The sequence below is a fragment of the Olea europaea genome, chromosome 12 (assembly GCF_002742605.1).
Source record: "Olea europaea var. sylvestris chromosome 12, O_europaea_v1, whole genome shotgun sequence".
In the NCBI taxonomy this organism is placed as follows: domain Eukaryota; kingdom Viridiplantae; phylum Streptophyta; class Magnoliopsida; order Lamiales; family Oleaceae; genus Olea; species Olea europaea.
Window position 1 is genome coordinate 29433366 of NC_036248.1, and position 20435 is coordinate 29453800.

Genomic DNA, 20435 nt, shown 5'->3' on the forward strand with positions numbered 1-20435 from the left:
TAACGTCATGTAATACAACGGTGCTATAACATGGTTTAAATCCATGCAAATGATAGGACATCTATATTTTGACTTATTTTTATACTTTCGAGATGATTTATCAACTAATGATATTTGTACGCCATTATATTAGTGCTTAGTATCATTGGTGCTAAATAACATTACTTTATGATTTATCTTCAGATTGATTTAGTTAAAAGAGTTGATTAAAAATGTAAATTAAAATTATACATTTCATGGATCCACAACTTTTATCAACTGTGAAATCATAAATTTCATTAAGCCTTTGTTTGTCAACCATTCTACGACATTATTTTTTCCACGGTACTTATTTTCAACAATACATTCTTCATTAAAATAATATTACACATAATTAAAATACTTTTCTTCTTTTTTAACCACGCATTTCAATATCAATCGTTATTCCTTAATACACTTTTTGAAATTAAAGGAGAACAAACAGGCCCTAAATTTATCAAAATTTAATAAAAAAATTTGATTTTTAGTAAAACCAAACAGATACGTTATGTTTGTTAGAAATTTAGAAAGCTAAATTATACATCAAAATTTGGGTTTTCCAAGTACGTGGTGAACTAAAAAGAGCCTTAGTCTTGATCTATCAAAGCCTAGCCAAAGCATACGGCAATATAGACTGAGTAACCAATCCGATAATGAGAATCGGAAAAGCTCGAACATAGTTTTAAATATAAATCAAAGTCAATAATTAATTTTAATCACATATTTTATGGAGTTTATGATTTTTTAACTACACATTACGTCATTGTTATCAAAATTTATTAAAATTTGATTTTTATCAATACCAAACATGATTACACAACAATAAAAATAAATTTGTAATAGAATATAGTTTTTTTCTACTCATTTTTAATTCACTGCTACACGTATTATGAATCCCTCAAATGAAATGAGCATGAAAAATATCATACGGAATTGATAAGAGAATTTATTTAAAAGTAGAATTAATTATAAAAGTATGTTTTTTGAATAAATAATAATTTTAAAAACTTAAAGTTGATGTAATTAAAAGTACAAGGGTATATCGGCAATTAAAAGACGATCCGATTCATATAAGGTTGGATTCCAAGTGCAATATGCGCGGGAACGCGCACTCTTTACTCGTCAAACAAAATCAATGGAAGTTAATACAGTGCAAAATCTCTGTAATTACGTGAGTCCCAAGCTCTAAATTTTTACTCTATTTGAGCTTCTCAAAACCTAATTAATTTCGTTTTTTCTTTTATTTTTGCAATTTTGTGATCTTGTAACTTTTTGTTGTAGTTGATTACTTGTGCAATTAGAAGATGCCGCATTTCTGACGATTTTTGCAGATTATCGATTTCTCTGAAATCTTCTCCTCAGTCCACTCCGCCTCTTCTTTGGATCTCAGGTACACTCACATAGAGAGTGTATCGGTGTATGAATATCATGAATTATGCTGTATGGTGAAATAGTTTGTTAATATATCACGTTGTCGAATATATTCTGTATATCTATCATGTTATCTGTTGATTTAGTTTGCTCTGAGTATATGGATTTTTTTCTTCAGTAAAATTGTGCTGAGCGCCTAAAAAATGTCTGCTGCTGTTTGTTCTTGTTTTTTAGTCCTTGATTCTGAATTGCTTGTATTTTTCTGCTATTTCTGGAATCCACATTCTTTATCGGCAAATTTTTATTTCAACTAGAGATGGGTGTAATTTTAAATGACCAAATGAACAGACTGTGTATGTTGACGCCTTCCATTTATAATTTGCCAGACTAAAAGGGAAAAAAATGAGTGATTTGTTTGAATTTGAAAATATGACTTGTTCAAAAGTCAAGAGAGATGGAATTTGACAATGCTCAATGAACTTTTCGTTGGTTTTCTCCTTTACAGTTTCTGATACGGGTGTTGGAAGCACATTTGAGGAATTTCTAGGATTGAAATTCGCCAATGATCCCATTGTGGCTGATAAATGGGGTAAGTAAAGCTATTTTCCATGTTCACGACATAAATTACATGCCAATATCTCAGCATGAAAATTGTAATCGATGTATTATAATTTTGTGTAGCTCAGAAAATAAGAATTTTTACTTGATTACAACACAATATCTAGGGTAGGGGAGCTGATATCTTAAACCCACAAAGAAAAAATGGTTTCAATTCTGTAGTAGTTACTGTAGCAAAGGTATCCCAGTTTTTCATGTACTGCTGGAACGATTGACTTCTGTCATACTAATTCTTTGGGATAAATATTATACTCTGTGGACCTTTCTTTGGTGTTATTAGATCACAAATTCCTATTTTTCCATTGCATACCCAAATTTACTTGTCGGCATCTTTAAACAGTTTTATGCACTTAAAGATATCTGAGCATTACTAGGTTATGTTCACAAATCACCAGCATACAATATGATCTCCTGTTCTCCATACATTTAGATCCTTTTATTTTAAAATATTATTTGATTTGATGTGATTCTTGCATCAGGAAATATGATCTTACTACAGCCCCGTTTGATTCCCATTTTTCTCAAAATGCATTTTTCTCTCTCTTCTTTTTAATCACACATTCTTCATTAAAATAGTATTACATATAAATAAAAAAACTTTTTATTTACACATTCTCCATCAATCTACTATTCCAAAATTCATTTCTCCTTTTTAATGGGTGTCAAACACCCTCTACATCTCTCTGCTGTCTCTGGTGGTGGTGGTGGTGGTGGCGGCGGTGGTCTTTTCACTTGTTATCCACTTTTGTTTTTCAGCCTTTTTCTTTTCTTTTTCTCTGTGGTGCCATGCCATGGTGGGGTTGGGTGGTATAGGTTCTGGATGGTTATCCACGGTCTTGATTAGCATTTTTATGAGTTTGATAGAAGCGATCAAAAGAAAGGAGGAGTGAAGTCCATATTCGATCTTTGAGTCCAATTTCCTGTTCTCTATTAATGCAACTGGTTTATCAGCAATTTTACTTCTAGTTGATAGTACATTCTTTACCGTGGTTGAGCGTTTCAATAAAATTTAAAGACAACACTGCTCTTATGATCCATTGGTTTTCTGACAATTGGTACCTTTGACATTGCAGGTGGAGTTATTTGTGTTGCTACCACCAGTAAGTTCTCTTCTAGGGTGGGTTTTTTTTGTTTTTTTAAACCCGTATATCCATTCTGCAAGCTGAACATTTGGTTAGTTTGATCATTTTTGTTAGTTTTGTCAGCATATAAGCTAACTATGTTTTACTGGAATGACAGTGGGAATATTCCTAAGCACCAATGCTTAGCTTACACTAAACATCAGTTATATACGCGCACACACAAAATAAAAGATGTGTATTTCAAAAATTCAAAGTGCTTTTCTATTTAAATAAGAAGGAACCTAGGAACGAGGAGTAGATCTCATGGTTTCATCCTCCATTTTCATCAATTATTCATGTTTTCTTACTGAAGGCATATCTGATAAAGAGATACATCACTTCAAAGTTAACCTGAAGGAAACTGATTCCTCAAGCAGGATGACAAAACTACATTCAGCAACAAAGAATGGCGCACAATTCAGGCATACTATTCCTTCCAAATTTTTCTCACTGCTATTGAAGACTCTTCTGCTGCCATTGGTCTAACTGTTTTGTTTTGCTTTTTTACTTTCTTTTGCAGCGGAACTGAAGTATCATTATCGACGTCTGAAAATATTAATGATTTACTGAGAGATATAACCTTTTTTCTCCGTAAGGTTGAATTCTTCGTTCATTTTTATTGTTCAACTGACAGTTCTCGCGTTCTATATCTGGTCGCTAGTGGATAATCAGGGCATTTCGTCGTTGACTTTTAATTCCTTTTCATGATCGTTTCTGCAGATGCTCATGCTGAAAGCTCCTGTAAGTTCCTATGACCTTTTCAGATTCTCGATGTTAATTCTTCCCCCAGTTCCTGCTTTGAAAATTGTTCTTACCAGTGATTTCTTTTTCTCAAAATTGCTCTTTAAGTGTTTCAGTTTACTTATATTTACCTGATAGACTGATTCTGTATAGCATGATATCTTTTAAACACTTTGATGTACTCACGTCATGCATCATATACTATGGTAGGCATGTCAAATAATTTAAATTAGTTTTCTATATAAATCATATATACAAATTTGTTCATGTTTTGTTCACTAACATTAAAATCAGTTATTTTCCCATTTTAAGCACTTCAATGAAAGAGCATCATATCTCGTTAAATAACGATAACAGGTTGAAATATATGGATTTCTTATACACAAGCCTGTGATTCATATATTATTAGTGTGTCTAGGCTGCACTATCGAGAATTATTCAATTTTATCGAAGAATAAGGTTCATCTGTCTTTTCTTTCTTCGCAAAATAGGTTTTTCAGCTATGACTAAAGTCCCTTCTTTTGGCACTGTATAATGTATATGATCGTAATGATGCTTGAGTTGCAAATTATTAGATTGCACTGTTTCGAGACCATTGCCAAGTTCATTGCTGCTGACAAGTTGATCATTTTCTATTCTCTCCAGAAGATTGCAATTGAATTATTGGTTGATTCTGGTGGCAATTTAGGGTCACAGTGTGAAAGTCATATACTACAACTTGCATCCAGTTCTTTACCTTCATCTGCACCGAATATTGACCACCTGAAGTCAGGCTTTGAAGAATATGTTTCTAAGCATGGTAATAGACTGAATGATGTTTGCCACTGTTGCTTCTCAACTGGGTGAGTTCTAACTTGTGGATTCCACTTTCTTTTGTAATTTATTAGATTGGTGTATCTTTGCATTGCACCTATTTCATGTTGATATATATATAATCTGTAGGACACTGTAAGTGCTTCAGAAATTGACATGTCTAAGAAAAAGTTGTTCTTTATGTGCCATATAAGAATTATTCTTTCTCCATCTCCATTTGATAGCTCCTGTAGAGCCATTATTCATTCACTGCATTGTCTGTCATTGTTTCAATACTATTTCCATGACTGGAAGTAGTCCAACCAGCTCTTCATTCGGAACATTATTTAACCTCACCTCATGTAGGAGCTGTAATGGTTGGCTCCGTTCTACTTGTCATACAGTGTAATCCGTTCTTATATGTTATCTTATTATTCAGGACATTTAATGTGCAAGTTTAGTGAAGAATTACATTGGTGTAGATTACCGGGAAAAAAAAAACAAAATAAAACATAATTACAGCAAAAGTTACTCATTTATACTTTGTCGTTGCATAGACAATACAATCCTGCATTATTAAGGCTATTAGTCATTAAAAGTTTCACGTGCTGGTTTAAAGTTCTAGATTTTATCATATCATCTTTGATATTGTCTGTTATCTAATTGGGATTCTATTTGGTGAGTAGCTCCAGGGAGTATCTAAAAGTTGGCAGTGGAGTAGCACGTAGCACTGGAAACCAACGAAGTAATGGACAAGTGATGGAAGTCGTGATTATTGTTAGCAAAATACCAGAGACAGCCCAATCCTCCTGCTTCAGGGCCTATGATAAGAAAACAGAGGTTCGTTCTTGATAACAGAGCGCTAATCTTTCGTATTTAAGAAAATACAAATTATATATTTCGTCTATTCCATGCCAGAGTTTTCACTACCAAATGTCTTCTGCAAAGTTTCCTGAAGTCTGATCAAGGAATCTACTTGATAGTTTTGTATGCTCGGTCTATAACTTAAATCAAAGCTGAAATCATTACTGCACTGAGCTACTTCACGCCTCTTCTCTTTGCAATTGCATGTATGCTTTTGAATCATTGGTACCTAATAGTGTTAGTTTCACTATAAGGTTGCGAGGACCTGGTCAATATGATCAATTTGAAAATGAATAAGAGAAACTAAAATAAGTAAATTGCTATAGTTCCTTGTCAAGAACTTGTTAAGAAACCTTATTTTCTCCCATCCCTGTGAGGAAAAAGATATGATGGTGTACCAGTAAATATGATGAACTATATATACGGTGCTTGAATTATAACTGTGGAGCATTATTCCTAAAATATTTGAACTTTACTACATTGATATTAATATCTTATATTCTTGTTTTCCTGGTTTGTTTGCTACTAATGGTTCATACTTCTTACCAAGGATAATAAAAGTAATTTATTTGCATGCGTATCTGTACTTCTTGATTGATCTTAAATTTCTGTGTCTAGGTACTGTATTTCAAGGACTACTGTCCTTGTTCAATTCCGCAATCATCTCTGGATGCGTTAACGAGCATCAAATGGCAAGATTATGGATTAACTTTAAGAAGCATTCAAGATCAAGATGGGTGCACATTAGTAGAATGGCAGAACTTGCCACCATGTGCTCACATTGACATTGTCCTCCACAGTTACCACAAACAATATCCTATTCAATTATAATGCATACAATCTGTCACGATCTCTTAGTTTCTTGAGATATCTAATTACTGTGATAAGCTTTTACTTGTAGTGTCTATAATGCATATACGTTTACTTGCATCTGTTCCTTAACTTGCTGCCACAGTCTTGATACTGCCTAGCAAAGAAAGCAGCCAAGTTGATCGAAGTCTTACTAGAAAAGCTGTCAAGCTTGCATTGAATGAACTGAAGGAAAAGAATGGAGGATTTCTACTCAGTGAACGTGCACTTAAGGTAGAATGAAGTAGTCTAGCTGCTTAAAGATACTAAAATATTTAGGATCATGCTAGAAAATCTTTTGGGAGTGTTCTCAAAGGAGATTTCGTATTGGTCAGTTTTTGAGCATCTCTTTCTAGGTTATTTATATAAATATGTAGATAAAATGTCTATGGTGCAATCATATTTGCGATTTCCCAAAAACACATTGTAAGTAATGCCTAAAGAAAATCTAAAATATTTTAATAAATGCCATCCATGTTACTTCAAATATTATGTCTTTATCTCTGGTTTCATGGATGACAGCTTCTTCAATGATAAGACAGAGTCACTGTAATTGCTGGGGTTTGCAATGATTACTAGCAACTAACAAATTTTCTCCTGGCATGACGAGTTATATCATCTGAAACCAGGGTTCTTTTAGCCTTCCGATACTAGTAAATTCTATGGTTTGGCCCTGGAATGATTGATGCTTGTTAATTTCTTTCAAATGAACTATTAGAAAATTTAAAACCATGATGGAATTAACACTTCTGGCCAATTCACCCTCAAAAGTCGAAAGAAAAATGGAAAGAATATTCTATCTCTTTCCTATAAATTTGTCCCTTAGGTTTTGACATCTGTTTTCATTCCTCAGATTTGCAATTATGCACCCGATCTTGCCAAAACAATTGCTGGTCTGATCTCATCTTCCAATGACTTGAGTTTCAAAGGAGAGTGCATTTCTCTTCTTGGACTGCAGTTTCAAGAAATCACAAGAAATGCCGTCGAGGATTGCATCAAAGAGAAGATAATTTCTGCCATAGGGTTGAATGACAGAAAGCCTCAAAGAACCAGAGAAGCTGCATCTTTTCTTTTTGATGATGAAGTAATCCAGGAACTAGATCCCCTAGACGAGGAATATGAAGAATGCGAGGAAGATTTTGGTTCTTGAGTTCTGTAAGTGTTCTTAGTCATGCATTATTTGACCCTGTTGGTTCTAATATTCTCATGTTTTGGAGGGCTACATAATTTCAAAAATCTATTGCATTGGATTGGATTGTGCTTTTATGCTTATTACGTAGGACTGTGAAAATTCAGTTTTAGCATACTGATGTTCTTATTATTCTCTGGTGCTTAAGCCTTTGATTGTTTAATCCTATCTTGATGTGGTGCTCTAGAAGGGTCAATTTAAGATTGATTATTTTTCAGTTGCAGTATCTGATGCAATTGACATGCACTAAGCCAATTACGTATTTTGAAGTGTTCAGTTAGCAAGCATTTATATTTGTTCAGTTAGACATTTCATAGGGTTCGGTGGGTATGAGGATAGGTTGGAGGACTGATTCAAAGCAAAGTTTAATCTGTAACAAAGAGTCCTTTTATCATTTCAGATAATAATAGATATTTTATAGTAGTAAGGAAAGAAGGAAAACTTATACATTTCTTGATTTGCTGCTAGATGTATATGATTAGATCAAAATCATACAGCAACAAACTATATATGCATATTTTTTAGTCGTACACAATTATGAAGATAAGCTCTTCTTTCATGCAGCAGGAGGAGCAGGAATGTAAGATCCTGCAAGCTCAAGCCCTGCAGCCATGATTGATGGTATTGAGAAGGTATTTTCCTCCGAAACTTCAGATTCTTCAGCATTAAAATCAAGAGATTCATCATTATAAATGTCCCACCATTTATTGACTAGCATCTTGATGTCTTCTCTCTCCATGTTGGTTTCGTTGCCTGTGTACCTCCATGGCTTTGATCCCTGTTAGGAAATTAAACCATGTTAGTGAAATATAGTTTTATACAGGTATTAATAAACCCCCCAAGGCTTGTCGAGAAAGGTGGACTGTGCAGTTACGATTCTGCATGTATTGAACAATATTAAGTGTGTGGTTGAGTAAGCTTTGAAAAATTAGTGAATTAGTAGGATTTTAGAATTAAGTAATAGTTTTTGAAAGTATCATGTCTAGTGTTGAAAATATGTAATTTTTTACTAATAAGAAAAAATTAACAGTTTCGAAGCAAGTTTGAAATAAGAATTTACTTAAAACCTAAATTTGACCTTCTTTTAATCTTGGCTAAAAATAAATTAAGTTTAGTGTTACAAATACGCACTCATATCTATAATTCTCAAATAGAAAAGTTTCTAGATATTAATTACTTACAGCAGCACAGTAGTGAACAACTTTAACTTTATCGAGTTCAACATTTTCGGGATGGCGCCATAGCATAGCAAGAACCAGGTTATAAACCAGTGGAATGGGTTTGTAGGTTTGTTGGAAGAACATGTTCAAGAAGTCCTGTCATTTACAAGTAAAACAATTAGAATCTCAGTTTAAAAAATCTTATTACACGACCTGCTTGAACGGTTTCATTAGTTCTTCAACCAAATTCTATATAGAAATTGGGCCGCATAAGAATGTTAGCCACGTGGCACTTGAACCTGGTGGTTTGTTTGGTGAGGTGTAAGGTTCATATCAGGCTGTAGTATTCAAGAAAACGAAGTTCAAAATTTTAGCTGTAGTTGTATTGTTTGGTACTGCGTACTATGCATACCAAACATGCATAAAAGAAGAGGTGCATACATAAATTTACTTATTGAGGACTCGAGATGATATGGAAGCGATCTGAACTAAAACCCTAATATAGCTCCTAGCCTCCTAACATCTAACTGCTTATATACTCGATATTGGCCACTGGGGAATCATCAAAGTAGCTAGCAGAATACTTTCAGCATAATTGCTTTTCTAAGGTTCTGGGAAATCCCAAATTAGATTAAAGCTTCTGATATTATATAAAACACACACACGCACACACAAGCAGAGCTCACCTGCTCTGCAAATGGTGTTGGTGGAGTAACAGGAAGAGTTTGAAGAAGATTTTCATAAGTGTGTCTGTTTGGCTCAAACACAAACATCCCAGCATTGAAATACAGTGGAGGAGGCGAACCCATTTCAGCAGGCCATGTAACCTTATTTGGGCACTGTTGGCAATACCCAATGGAGTACTGTGGGGAGTGACTCCATGTCTTCTCGCAGAAGCAATCCATTACAGCATAGAAGTAGCCGTTTGGTGTGTCCAAGAGATGGTCTATGTTGTCATAAACTTGGATGTCTGCATCGAGGTATACCATCTTGTTGTACTCCTCGAACTGCATTATTAATGAGAAAAAAGGAAGAAGGTTAGCTGATTACTGTAGTTGTCAATAAGATGATACATCAGAAATGAGTATGTTAAGATGGAAGTGGGTTATGCTAAAATGAATAGATAAGAAACGAGAATATACAGGCAACAAGTGGATGTGGTGACGATTGAGAATAAATTAAGGAAGGATGACTTAGGTGATGATTGAGACCTTGATATGACTGAAAGAGGCCTCATTTTATAAAGGTGACAATGATCTTGGTAGAACATGGGAGGTAGACCAAAGCTTGGTTTCTTGTAGTTGTCATGCTTTAAGTCTTCTTTTAGATCTAGTATTGGACCAAATGGAGTTGCAAAAAATGAAACTGAACTCGTGTTACACAGACGCGCGCGCGCACTAAATGGTCTTATTTATTTCAAATGGGGCACTGTGCCCTCACCTTAGTTATTGCTTTCCATGAACATTTGCATGTAGGCATGAACAACTTAAATGGTATAACTAAGGAATCCGTGTCTTAAAATATAAAAATTAATGTTTTGTAACATGCATTCTACGATGGAATTAAAGAAGCAAAAGAAGTTTTGTTCAATATTTCATATTGGACAAGATCTCCTCACTATTCTAGGAAAATAGAATGTTAAGTTGTGATCTAGACTAGTAAAAGAAGAATAAGATGCTTGAACATGCATGCATAAATAAAAAGCCTAGTACTACTATCATCAATAACGTTACTGTGTATAATCTATACTTACATTCCATATACGAAGCTTGGAATAATTGATGATGTAATAGGCCATTGCAAATTGAATCTGGTTATTAGGTGGATATATAGGGTCGATCTCTCGAACAGTACAACCTTGCAACCTTAAGATCTCACGATGTTCTTCAGGTACATCAGGTAAAATTGCCACTACAAGAGGGTATGCACTCCTCACCTTTCTCAACCCTTTAACTAAACCAACCACGCCCTTATAGTAATCACCAGTTCCAGCTAAGAACGTCACATAAGCCCGACTTGAGTCAACTGGATTCTTTGATACTTTACCACTGCTGGTGAAGGCATCTTTAGCTATTTCTGGGGCCATTTCCTTTGATCTTAGAATGTGCAAGATTCACAAGGTGGTTGTTCTTGTGCTTTGGTTGGAAGCTTTGGCCCTCTTTATATAGGCCTCCGATGAGATTGACATTCATGCATGTGAAATGAAATTCAAATAAAATATTTTTGGATTTTTATTTTTCTTTTGTATGTATTTTGTGTAAAGTCATGGATCATGTATGGAGGTAATGAATGAACAATTTTTGTTCCTTTACCTTGCCATTCATGAATCATGATCTAGCCTTATCACCTGATGAACAGCTACAATTTAACTGTTATGAGTAATGTTCAATTGGAAATTGACAATAATATTCTTTCAAGCTTTTTCTTTTTTTGTATTTTTATGTCTTTTTTCTTTTAATAATTCTCTGATAGAAATGAAATGACAGCTTAAACGAGAGGGCATCGAGTGGGTGTCACCTGTCTTTTTGGAATATATTCAGAACTAAAAGGGACAATTGCATTATAGGTCCTCAATTTATTGCTCTAATAACAAGTTGGTGATTATATTTGCTTTATCTGTCTCTAAAAATAGAGAATATCTTGTGAGATTGTTACGTAACTTTCACATGTTTAACTTTTGTAAATTGAATAATGCTATTTGTCATATTGGCTTACCCATAATCAGTGATGTGGTCATTTAGATGACTTTAATTGATTTGTCATTTTAATTGCAAATTAATTGATGAAACATTATTGATAATCAGTAAGAAATGCTTATGAATGAAAATACTTTACTAAATTTAGATTTCACTTTTCAACTTAGATTAGTGTCTTGGAATTTGAAATAAATCATGTTTTTATGAAGGCAATTAGACAATTTTAATAAAGTTGGCACGGCACAACTGTCGTGAAAATTGGTGACAAACTTGCGATTAAGCAATAAGTGACAATAATTAATGAATTTCTACGTTGAAAACTTGTAGTTAACTATAAATATGAACAACGAAACCCAATAAAAGAGATTGGAAAAAATATTAAATTTAATTTTGTATATGTTCAGAAGAGTGGCACGCTTTTCAAGAGAATGAGGATACAAATTTGGGTTTGAAAGTAGCAATTATTAAAAAGAAACAAATTTTGTATATAAATCTAAAAAGATTGCCAAGTAAATCACCGTTTTTTTTGTTTTTTCCCTCCTGCTTTAGCCCTGCATGGTTGAAGAATTGCAGCCGCCAAAGGTATTCCTTGGGATGGTTTCTTGGTATCCACTACTTTAAGACTGGAATCATGCACCTTTTACAACTAGTTGTTTGGTTAATGAAATCCTTGTAATAGAATGAAATAATCGTTTATCAAACAAATATAATTCAGCGAAGCGGATTTATTTATATTCGTACTTTTTAGGCACGGTTTATCATGCATTAACTACAATATTGTATGTATCGATATGCACAACACCTATTATCCATCATTTACGATTAGGACTACTAGGATTTTTAATCCCATTATGTGGAATATTTATATAGAATATATTTTAAACATTGGATACACAGATAAAGGTATAAGCACGATTAAAGATATAAAATAATTATATATATTGATATATGATAAGTGTACTATATGGCTAACTTGCTAGTGAAAATTCATTAGGATACTAATGAAGCTACCACATTTTCTCAAGCTTGTACTTTTTGACAACTTCTAGTATTGAGCCTTTTGTCGTCTCCTTTGAACCCGTAAGTCTATGCGAATGTATCTTACTATTTAAAAAGATATGTCAATCACTACCTATGTAACGAATTCAATACATAATTTTTCATTTAAATAAATTCATTGTTCATACTTTTTATAGACAACTAGTATTTTTCCTCTTATATCTACATTCTTGTAGTGATGAACATAAGTATCATGCCATTGCTCTATTTATGTTCACCAGGTTTTTCAATACTTCCCAATTTTGTAAAGTTTGCTATGATTTGATCGGTGTACTAAAGTTAACATCAACATCATAAAATTCGCATCATTGATGCGCAAGGATTCAATCTTTAATAAAAGAAAAAGAAAAAAAAAAAAGGAAAAGAAGACATTCAAGTAATCAAGAACATATGGAGCTGTATTAAATGGCCAAGTGGTAAAACTTAAAAAGTGAAAGAATCTATTTCATCTCAAAGCCATACCATCATGCCTTTGTGTCATGTAAACATTTATGGTCCTTCGATTTTCATGCACATGCAATATCTCTCTCAATTTGCTAAGCCATTGTTTGATGGTCATCATTGAAAAAAAAAAAAATTAAATAGTTATGTCTTTGAAAAATGTATGGTTAAAAAATGGGGCAGTTTTTTAAACTTACATGCAAAATATTTTATTGTATAAATACGTAGTTGAGAAGAGTAATGCTATTTAACACCAATTTAGGTATCATACAAGTAACTAGTGAATTAAAGAATTTTCTTTTAAGGGGAGGCAAATATGAACTAATTCTATTTAGAATTTTGACGAGGACCATGAGGTATATTCTAATGGACCATACTTTTTGCCTTTTTTGCTTTTACCTATAAATAGCATCTTAAGCTTTTATCGAGATAGTTAAACGTGTACTTTTAAAATAGATTCTTTTTGAGTCCTAGATTGTTATTATTTATAAAAATTATACGTGTTCAATAAAACGTAAATATTTTGATGGAAAATTGCGTTAAATATAAATTTAAAAAAAAAAATCTCCTATTTAGTAGAGTTAACTTTGTAATTCAAATTTCAGACCTGCAGTCCCGTATCTCTTCGTTAGTTTGTTCCTTTGGGCGAAAGTAAAATTGTGTTGCTCATGCCTTAGCTAGGTATTTATTTTCTTTTCCATGTATTTAACAAATAAGATTGCACGCTTATTTTATTTATTTATTTATTTTTTAAAAAAAGGTTTAAGCCTAGTCTTTGGAAGAGTACTTCACATAAAGGTGATGCTCAAGAAAATGAATTTAATCGACAAATAGACTTATCATAATGAAATAAAAAATTACATTATTATCCGAGAGAGATGGTAGGTTCTGCCATGCATGCAAGGTTTCTTGGCTACCTTTATAGAACCCAAAATTTATAGCCTTGAATATAGAATACTTCATTGCCTATATAGATACCTTTATTATAGACATGTATACATACAAGACATTCATCATTGCTAGAGTAGCAAGTTGGTCTGAGTTCTCGGTACCAAGCATTACAGGGAATGTTTGGTAAAGATTATTGGATAGTACTTAACACTTTTAAATTGCACGATTTCACAAAACCGTGCTTAGCTTGGACATGAAAGAACTTGAAATCATGAGTTTGAAACTAATCTTAGTAGTACTTCTCAACGACATTATATGCCTAAACACACTGATTATTTGTTAAAGTTATATAATTTTATGCTTCTAAAAACTGAGCCAAGTCAACTCGTCAACCAAGTAGGTAACGTAACATGAAACAATGGTATATAAATGAGAAATAACCGAATCTTAACTTGCTACACTCTCAAAGTTCCAAAAGTTTTTCTTTTGGAAACAGCAAAAACAAAAGTAAAAGTAAAAGCAATGCCAAACTTGCCCTCAGACCGGCCTAGGCCTATAACAGGTAATATCCATTTAGTTTTAAAATGCAGGTCAATATAATATGTTAATACTAGAAAAATATTTGCAAATGCATAAAACAAACCATCATTGTGATATACATTGGTTAAAGCTGTCGTGAACAAAACAAGACGACTTGAAAATGAATATCCATAAACACACAGACTAAATGTATAAGGCTAGATAAGAACCCGGCTGCCGGGACTAATAAGCATCGACTCACAAAAACTTCATATAACTTTATGCCTGTAAATGTAACATGGGAGAAATGTCAGAATGAGGGGATAAGAAATCAAAAAAACGGAAAACAGTGAGCGAATTGTTGGGAGGCATATTCGAGAACGATTTTCTGTAAAAGTAATGTATGATTGTACACTTGCCTTGTTAGCGATATTATTGGAGAGCCAATCGAGCCCCTCGTAAAGGCCTTCCCCAGATGTAGCACAGGTACTCTGTATGTACCTGGGAAGCGAGAGAAACCAAGTTGTAAAGTAATAAGAAATGGCCTATCCAAACACAGGTTTAAAAACACAGATATCACTTAAAGTTATAGCATTGTTTCATTTTGATCATCGAAATCCATTTCAATTCCGAATTAGTAGCTGAAATTTCATTTTTGTTTTTGCACAGACACTCCGTCAATGCTAATGTGGCTTAAAAAAAATCAGCTAGTGCGTTGTTTATATCATCCAGTTGGACAAGAATGCATGTTATTAGACTGGTCGTGCTTTCAGACTGAGCTTTTACAGATACAAAAATTAAAAGAGGAAAAAAAAATGCATAAAAAAGAAAATTCTTAGCCTCCGTATGGATACCAAATTATAAACCCTGTAAAAAAATTCAGTTAATCAAACATTAATTTCAACTACGTTTTTATAACTACTATTCTTTATTATCCACACAAAGGATTCACCACTATTCTTCTTATTGTTCTTATTTATAAACCATTTATATTTGCCAAATGGAGGCTTAATCTTTTCGCCAACCCTCATCAGCACCCCCCCCCCCTTCACCCACCAACATTTCCATTGCAACCACCGCCACATGAGTATTTCGATTATTTTAGCAGATGGAGGTGCTGCAAAGAAATTGAAAGGCTAATAGCAGTTCAGTGATTAATTTGGAAAAATAAAAAGTACAATGACCAAAGTGAACAACATTATAAGTTGAGTGGCTTGTAGTGTTTAACCCGAATACAGACTTAAAGGATAAAGATTAAGAAGTTTACCAGTGACGTTGCCTGAGTGAGTGGAGCCCGAGCTTGTCAGTTATTTCAGCAGCGTTCATAGCATTAGGAAGATCTTGTTTGTTGGCAAATACAAGTAATACTGCATCTCTTAGCTCATCCTGAAGCAAGCGGTCAAATAGATTCCAGCCAACAGGTCAATATATTGTTTTTACTTTATGTGCACAATTTGGAAAAGTCACCAATTCGTCAAGTGTCCATTGGCCAAAAAGCTTTTGCATAGGGAGTTGGTTCAATGGTTGGGAACTCTTGGCACATCACAATTTAAGCCCAATTCATGATTAACAAAATAGAGAAAATTGGCTAAAATTATTGACATGTTTGTCTTGTTTCTACACTTATTATATAATGTACAAATAGAGTAAAGAGAAAGACTTGCTCAAATGACATTAGGCTATGCAAATGATACAATAGCAACCGATCAACTATATGGCTTCTTTATCCCCCCCTTCTGCACAGATTATCTTGTCAGAGGGGAAAATAGACATGTCAACATCATTATGTTCAGCTGCTGAAAGCCTGAACTTGATGCAAAATCTCTCTCTCTCTCTCTCTCTCTCTCTACTGTTTCGTCAAACATTTTTTATAGAAGCATCGAAACTGTTTCATGTGTTTGTTTTTTACAAGATACATAATTCATCTAAGCACATGAATCATGTTAACCAATATCACATGTCCACATCATGCAATTTATTGGACACTACATTGCTTGTTTTATAAACAATTACTCATTGAAGTGAAGAAAGGGGTCTATCAAAAAGACAATCAAACTTCCCCATTTTTTATTTTTTATTTTTTTTGCATAAATGATCAATCTCCTAGACTCAGCCTAAAAGAGCTTCTATTTTTGACTCATATTTCACATCCAGCAGTAGCCTTGGGAGTTAAAAAAATGAACAAATAAACAGAGTTAAGATAGAAAAATTTGTTACCTCATTCAACATCCTATGCAACTCATCTCTTGCCTCCACAACACGGTCCCTGTCATTGCTATCCACAACAAATATGAGACCCTGCGTGTTTTGGAAATAGTGCCTCCACAATGGACGAATCTGCAAACATGGATGAATTAGTTAAATGACTACTTCAAGAAGCTCCACCAAGGACAAGATTACAGGATACATTAATCCTTGTATTCTTTTACCATACCAATGATGATAAGGATCACCAAAAATGAGAGAAGAAAGGGAAAAGTTGATCATGTCAAAATTTAGAACCCTGATTTTAATTTCATGTATTTTTATGAAGGCATAGTAATCAGACAGACATACAAAATTTCCCCACCTTGTCCTGACCACCAACATCCCAAACAGTGAAACTGATGTTCTTGTACTCAACGGTCTCAACATTAAAACCTGAACAAAAATAATAAAGCCCCATAAAATACAAATTAAGCAGTATTCAACTCATAATCCAGCAAAAGAACTAAAGGGTAGCCTCAGCTTTAACAATTACACTACATCACAGGAGGTATACAAAAAAAGACAATAATTGAAAGATGCAGAGCTATTAAATTGCAGAAAATTCATACCGATTGTAGGAATGGTAGTGACAATCTCTCCAAGCTTGAGCTTGTACAGAATGGTGGTCTTACCAGCAGCATCCAGACCAACCATCAGAATACGCATCTCCTTCTTAGCAAAAAGCCTGCTAAACAGCTTTGTGAATGTCAGCCCCATTTTTCCTTTTTGCTTTTGATCCCTGCACATTATCGCATCCAATCAACATTACATGAACACCAACGGGCTACAGCTACACATGGTTATTATGTTTATAATCCATCGGGTCACCACATTAATACAGGTGCCATGAAACTGTGGGATGCATATTATTTGCACCACTTATTCGCAAAACTAGATATTCATAACATTAAATTGTGTCTAGTCTAATTTAAAATCTGATAATACCATGAAATAATTAGAGATCTAATCCATTTTATATGCCTCAGTCACTTTTGGTCAGCACTAATTATCCATTACCAACATCTTTGGATAAACAATGGGAATATCAATTATACAGGCCTCCCAAGAATCATGTGACACACTACCACGATCATTATTGTATAAATAACATTGCCCCCTGTCAAAGTTACACAAATACACCCGTGAATCTATATTTGGAAGTTTTTTGATGAATTATGTTGTATATGTTAAAAGTTTTAAATTAATTTATAATCTTCAAAGAATTCAAATTCAATTAGAATACTTCAACAACTTAGGAAGACACAAAGAAAGGTCAAATGGATAAAATTTACAATTCAATTTATATATTCAAGTTGAATAATTAAAGATGCAAGCTAGAACTTTGAAAATCAGCTCCAGGCTATAGCCTTAAACATTATGGAGCTACAAATAAAGAACACAGTTGCAAATGAGAATAGAATACGGCTATTATCTTGTTGTAATGGTAGAAAATTCTTAGAACTAGATTAGTCCATTTTTTCTATAGAAGGAAGGCATGTCTCTAGTGTTGATTATTATTATTATTATTATTATTATTATTATTATTATTATTATTATTATTATTATTTATGACTCACGTATCTGAACTTCGTTTGACTAATTCTGAGGAGTGTTGACCTTTTCCCTTGGTTTGCTATTCGAGTAAATTGAATGCGATCACAACTTATACACATTTGGGCCAAATATTCGAAAAGTGGTTCTCATCACTATGGACCCCCCTTATGACGTGCAAATGGACCCCGAAGGGGTGACAAGGCACACCATGAATTTGTCTCCGCATGACATCTACTTTCCAACATAAATGTTGCTTTCCAGTTGCTTTAGAAATTTGAACCTCCATAAAGAATCTTCCTAATTTACCACTGCGCCATGCCCATGGAGGCTCTAGTGTTGATTTTGTTTTGTCTTTGATTGGATATGATTTTTATTTTCTTCCTATTCTCTAATACCAAATTTGTTGGGTGTTGAAAGAAAGAGTTTATGAAAAATGGGAGATTTTAATTATGAAATTTGAGAGTTTTACGAGTGAGTTGCTACATCACACTCAATTCTCTCTCTTTTTTCTTTTTTTACGAAGATTTTCTTACATTTCTCCTATCTTATCAACACTAATGCATCCCTTCCTTTTATAGAGAAAATGGAGACTAAGAATTTTCTACCATTAGAATAAGATAACTGTATTTTATCTTCATTTGGTGCTATCTGCATCTTTATTTACAGCTATATGTGTTCTCCAAAATATTCAAAGCTGTAGTTGTTTTTCAAAGTTCTAGCTTACATCTTTGAATATTCAACTTCAATATATAAATTGAATTGTAAATCTTATCCATTTCACATTTCTTTGAATGTTTCAAATTTATTGAAGAGTTCTAATTGGATTTAAATTCTTTGAAGATTACAAACTAATTTAGAACTTTTAACACTCCACCCTCTCTTAATTTGTAATCTTCAACCGATTCTTGAATTTCTCGAACTTATCAATCGTCACTGATTTTGTCAACTTACCTCAATCGGTTGATCGTTGGTAGTTATAAATTTCATGCAAATTTCTTCTTGATTTACCAGATCTTTTATAAAGTGATGTCAAAATTCAATATGCTTTGAACTAGCACGGAAAATTGATTTTTTTTGACATTGCAATTGTTCATTTGTCGCAATAAATTGTTGTGGTCATTTCTGCTCAAATTTTAAATGTTTCAAAATTCTTCTAAGCCAAACTGCTTCACAAGCTAAATCTATAGCGACGATGTACTCTATTTCTATCGACGAAAAGTAACAAATTTCTGTTTTATTGAGCTCAAGGAAATCACATTTTATCCAAGGCAAAAGGCATATCTAGAAGTGCTCTTCCGATCATCAACCAATCCTACCAATCACTATCTATATGGTCATAGAGGGATGATTCACTTGTGCTTTGCTTGAAACCATTTTGAAGAAAATAGCTGTTGATTTTGCTATTCCATGCTCAAGGTACTTGTTTGAAGCTATATAATGCCTTTTGAAGATGATAAACTTTATCTTCTTTTTCTTTGACTACAAAACCTTCAGGTTACTCGACATATACTTCTTCTGTACTTAGACGTTTAGAAATGCTGATTTTACGTCAAGCTGGAAAACATTGAACTCGAATTGTGGCGCTAAAGCCATAACTGTATGGATCGTCTCTATTCTTACAATTGGAATGAATGTTTATGTGAAATCAATTTCTGGCTGTTGAGATATCCTTTGGCGACAATTCGTACTTTATATTTTTGAATTGACTTGTCTTGGTTGTATTTTATTTTGTATACCCATTTAAGACCAATGGTCTTCTTTTCTTTTGGTAAGTCTACGAGCTCAAGTTTTGCTTTTCTCGATAGTCTAAATTTGTTCATTCACTGTCTTTGTCTAACTTTATCTTTTAAAACTTCTTCAAAAGATGAGGCTCACAAGAGAATAATCCGAGTTCATGTAATTCATAGATTTCTCTTAGTGAACGTGTCTTTTTTGGAGGGGTTTCTTGTCCTTCTTCAATTGTTGGAATATTTGGAGCTAAATGTTGCTCAATGTCAAAAATTTGAGATGTTGATGGATCATCAAACTGATATGGTCCAGAATCTGACTTGATTGCCCTTCCAATCACAAGTCGCATTTTCGTTAAACACATCTCGAGAAACTGTAAATTTTGTTGATATCTAGATTTTGTAAACACTATTATTTAGACTCATCACCTAAATGTTAGGTAGGTGGCATTTGGAGTTGTCATTTGTGCACCTGTCCCCAGTGGAAGAATGAGTGATATTTTCCCAACGAAGGCATAGGCAATGCTATCGAAAATTTTTAAGTTAGTGAAGATTGATAAGTTCGAGAAATTCAAGAA

General features: G+C 33.5%; 3 protein-coding genes across 3 annotated transcripts; 1 reads left to right on the forward strand and 2 right to left on the reverse strand.

Moving 5' to 3' along the window:
* Positions 1–1121: 1121 nt before the first annotated feature.
* Positions 1122–8210, forward strand: LOC111406340 (type 2 DNA topoisomerase 6 subunit B-like). Its single transcript, XM_023035734.1, has 13 exons — positions 1122–1189; positions 1300–1408; positions 1895–1978; positions 3081–3107; positions 3442–3550; positions 3649–3724; positions 3849–3869; positions 4515–4711; positions 5348–5501; positions 6144–6337; positions 6479–6608; positions 7228–7529; positions 8128–8210. The coding sequence occupies exons 1-12, from the start codon at positions 1154–1156 to the stop codon at positions 7522–7524; spliced, it is 1434 nt and encodes a 477-aa protein (XP_022891502.1). The 5' UTR covers positions 1122–1153; the 3' UTR covers positions 7525–7529; positions 8128–8210.
* On the reverse strand, positions 7958–10894 carry LOC111406341 (galactinol synthase 1-like). The gene is made up of 4 exons (XM_023035735.1): positions 10477–10894; positions 9410–9730; positions 8745–8879; positions 7958–8341 (listed from the first exon to the last, which is right to left on the reverse strand). Exons 1-4 carry the CDS (start codon positions 10807–10809, stop codon positions 8120–8122), a joined length of 1011 nt encoding a protein of 336 aa, XP_022891503.1. The 5' UTR covers positions 10810–10894; the 3' UTR covers positions 7958–8119.
* Positions 10895–14414: 3520 nt separating this feature from the next.
* Positions 14415–17337, reverse strand: LOC111406343 (ADP-ribosylation factor 2-like). Its single transcript, XM_023035739.1, has 6 exons — positions 17146–17337; positions 16899–16969; positions 16547–16666; positions 15597–15715; positions 14749–14830; positions 14415–14614 (listed from the first exon to the last, which is right to left on the reverse strand). Exons 1-6 carry the CDS (start codon positions 17321–17323, stop codon positions 14609–14611), a joined length of 576 nt encoding a protein of 191 aa, XP_022891507.1. The 5' UTR covers positions 17324–17337; the 3' UTR covers positions 14415–14608.
* Between the last annotated feature and the right edge of the window lie 3098 nt (positions 17338–20435).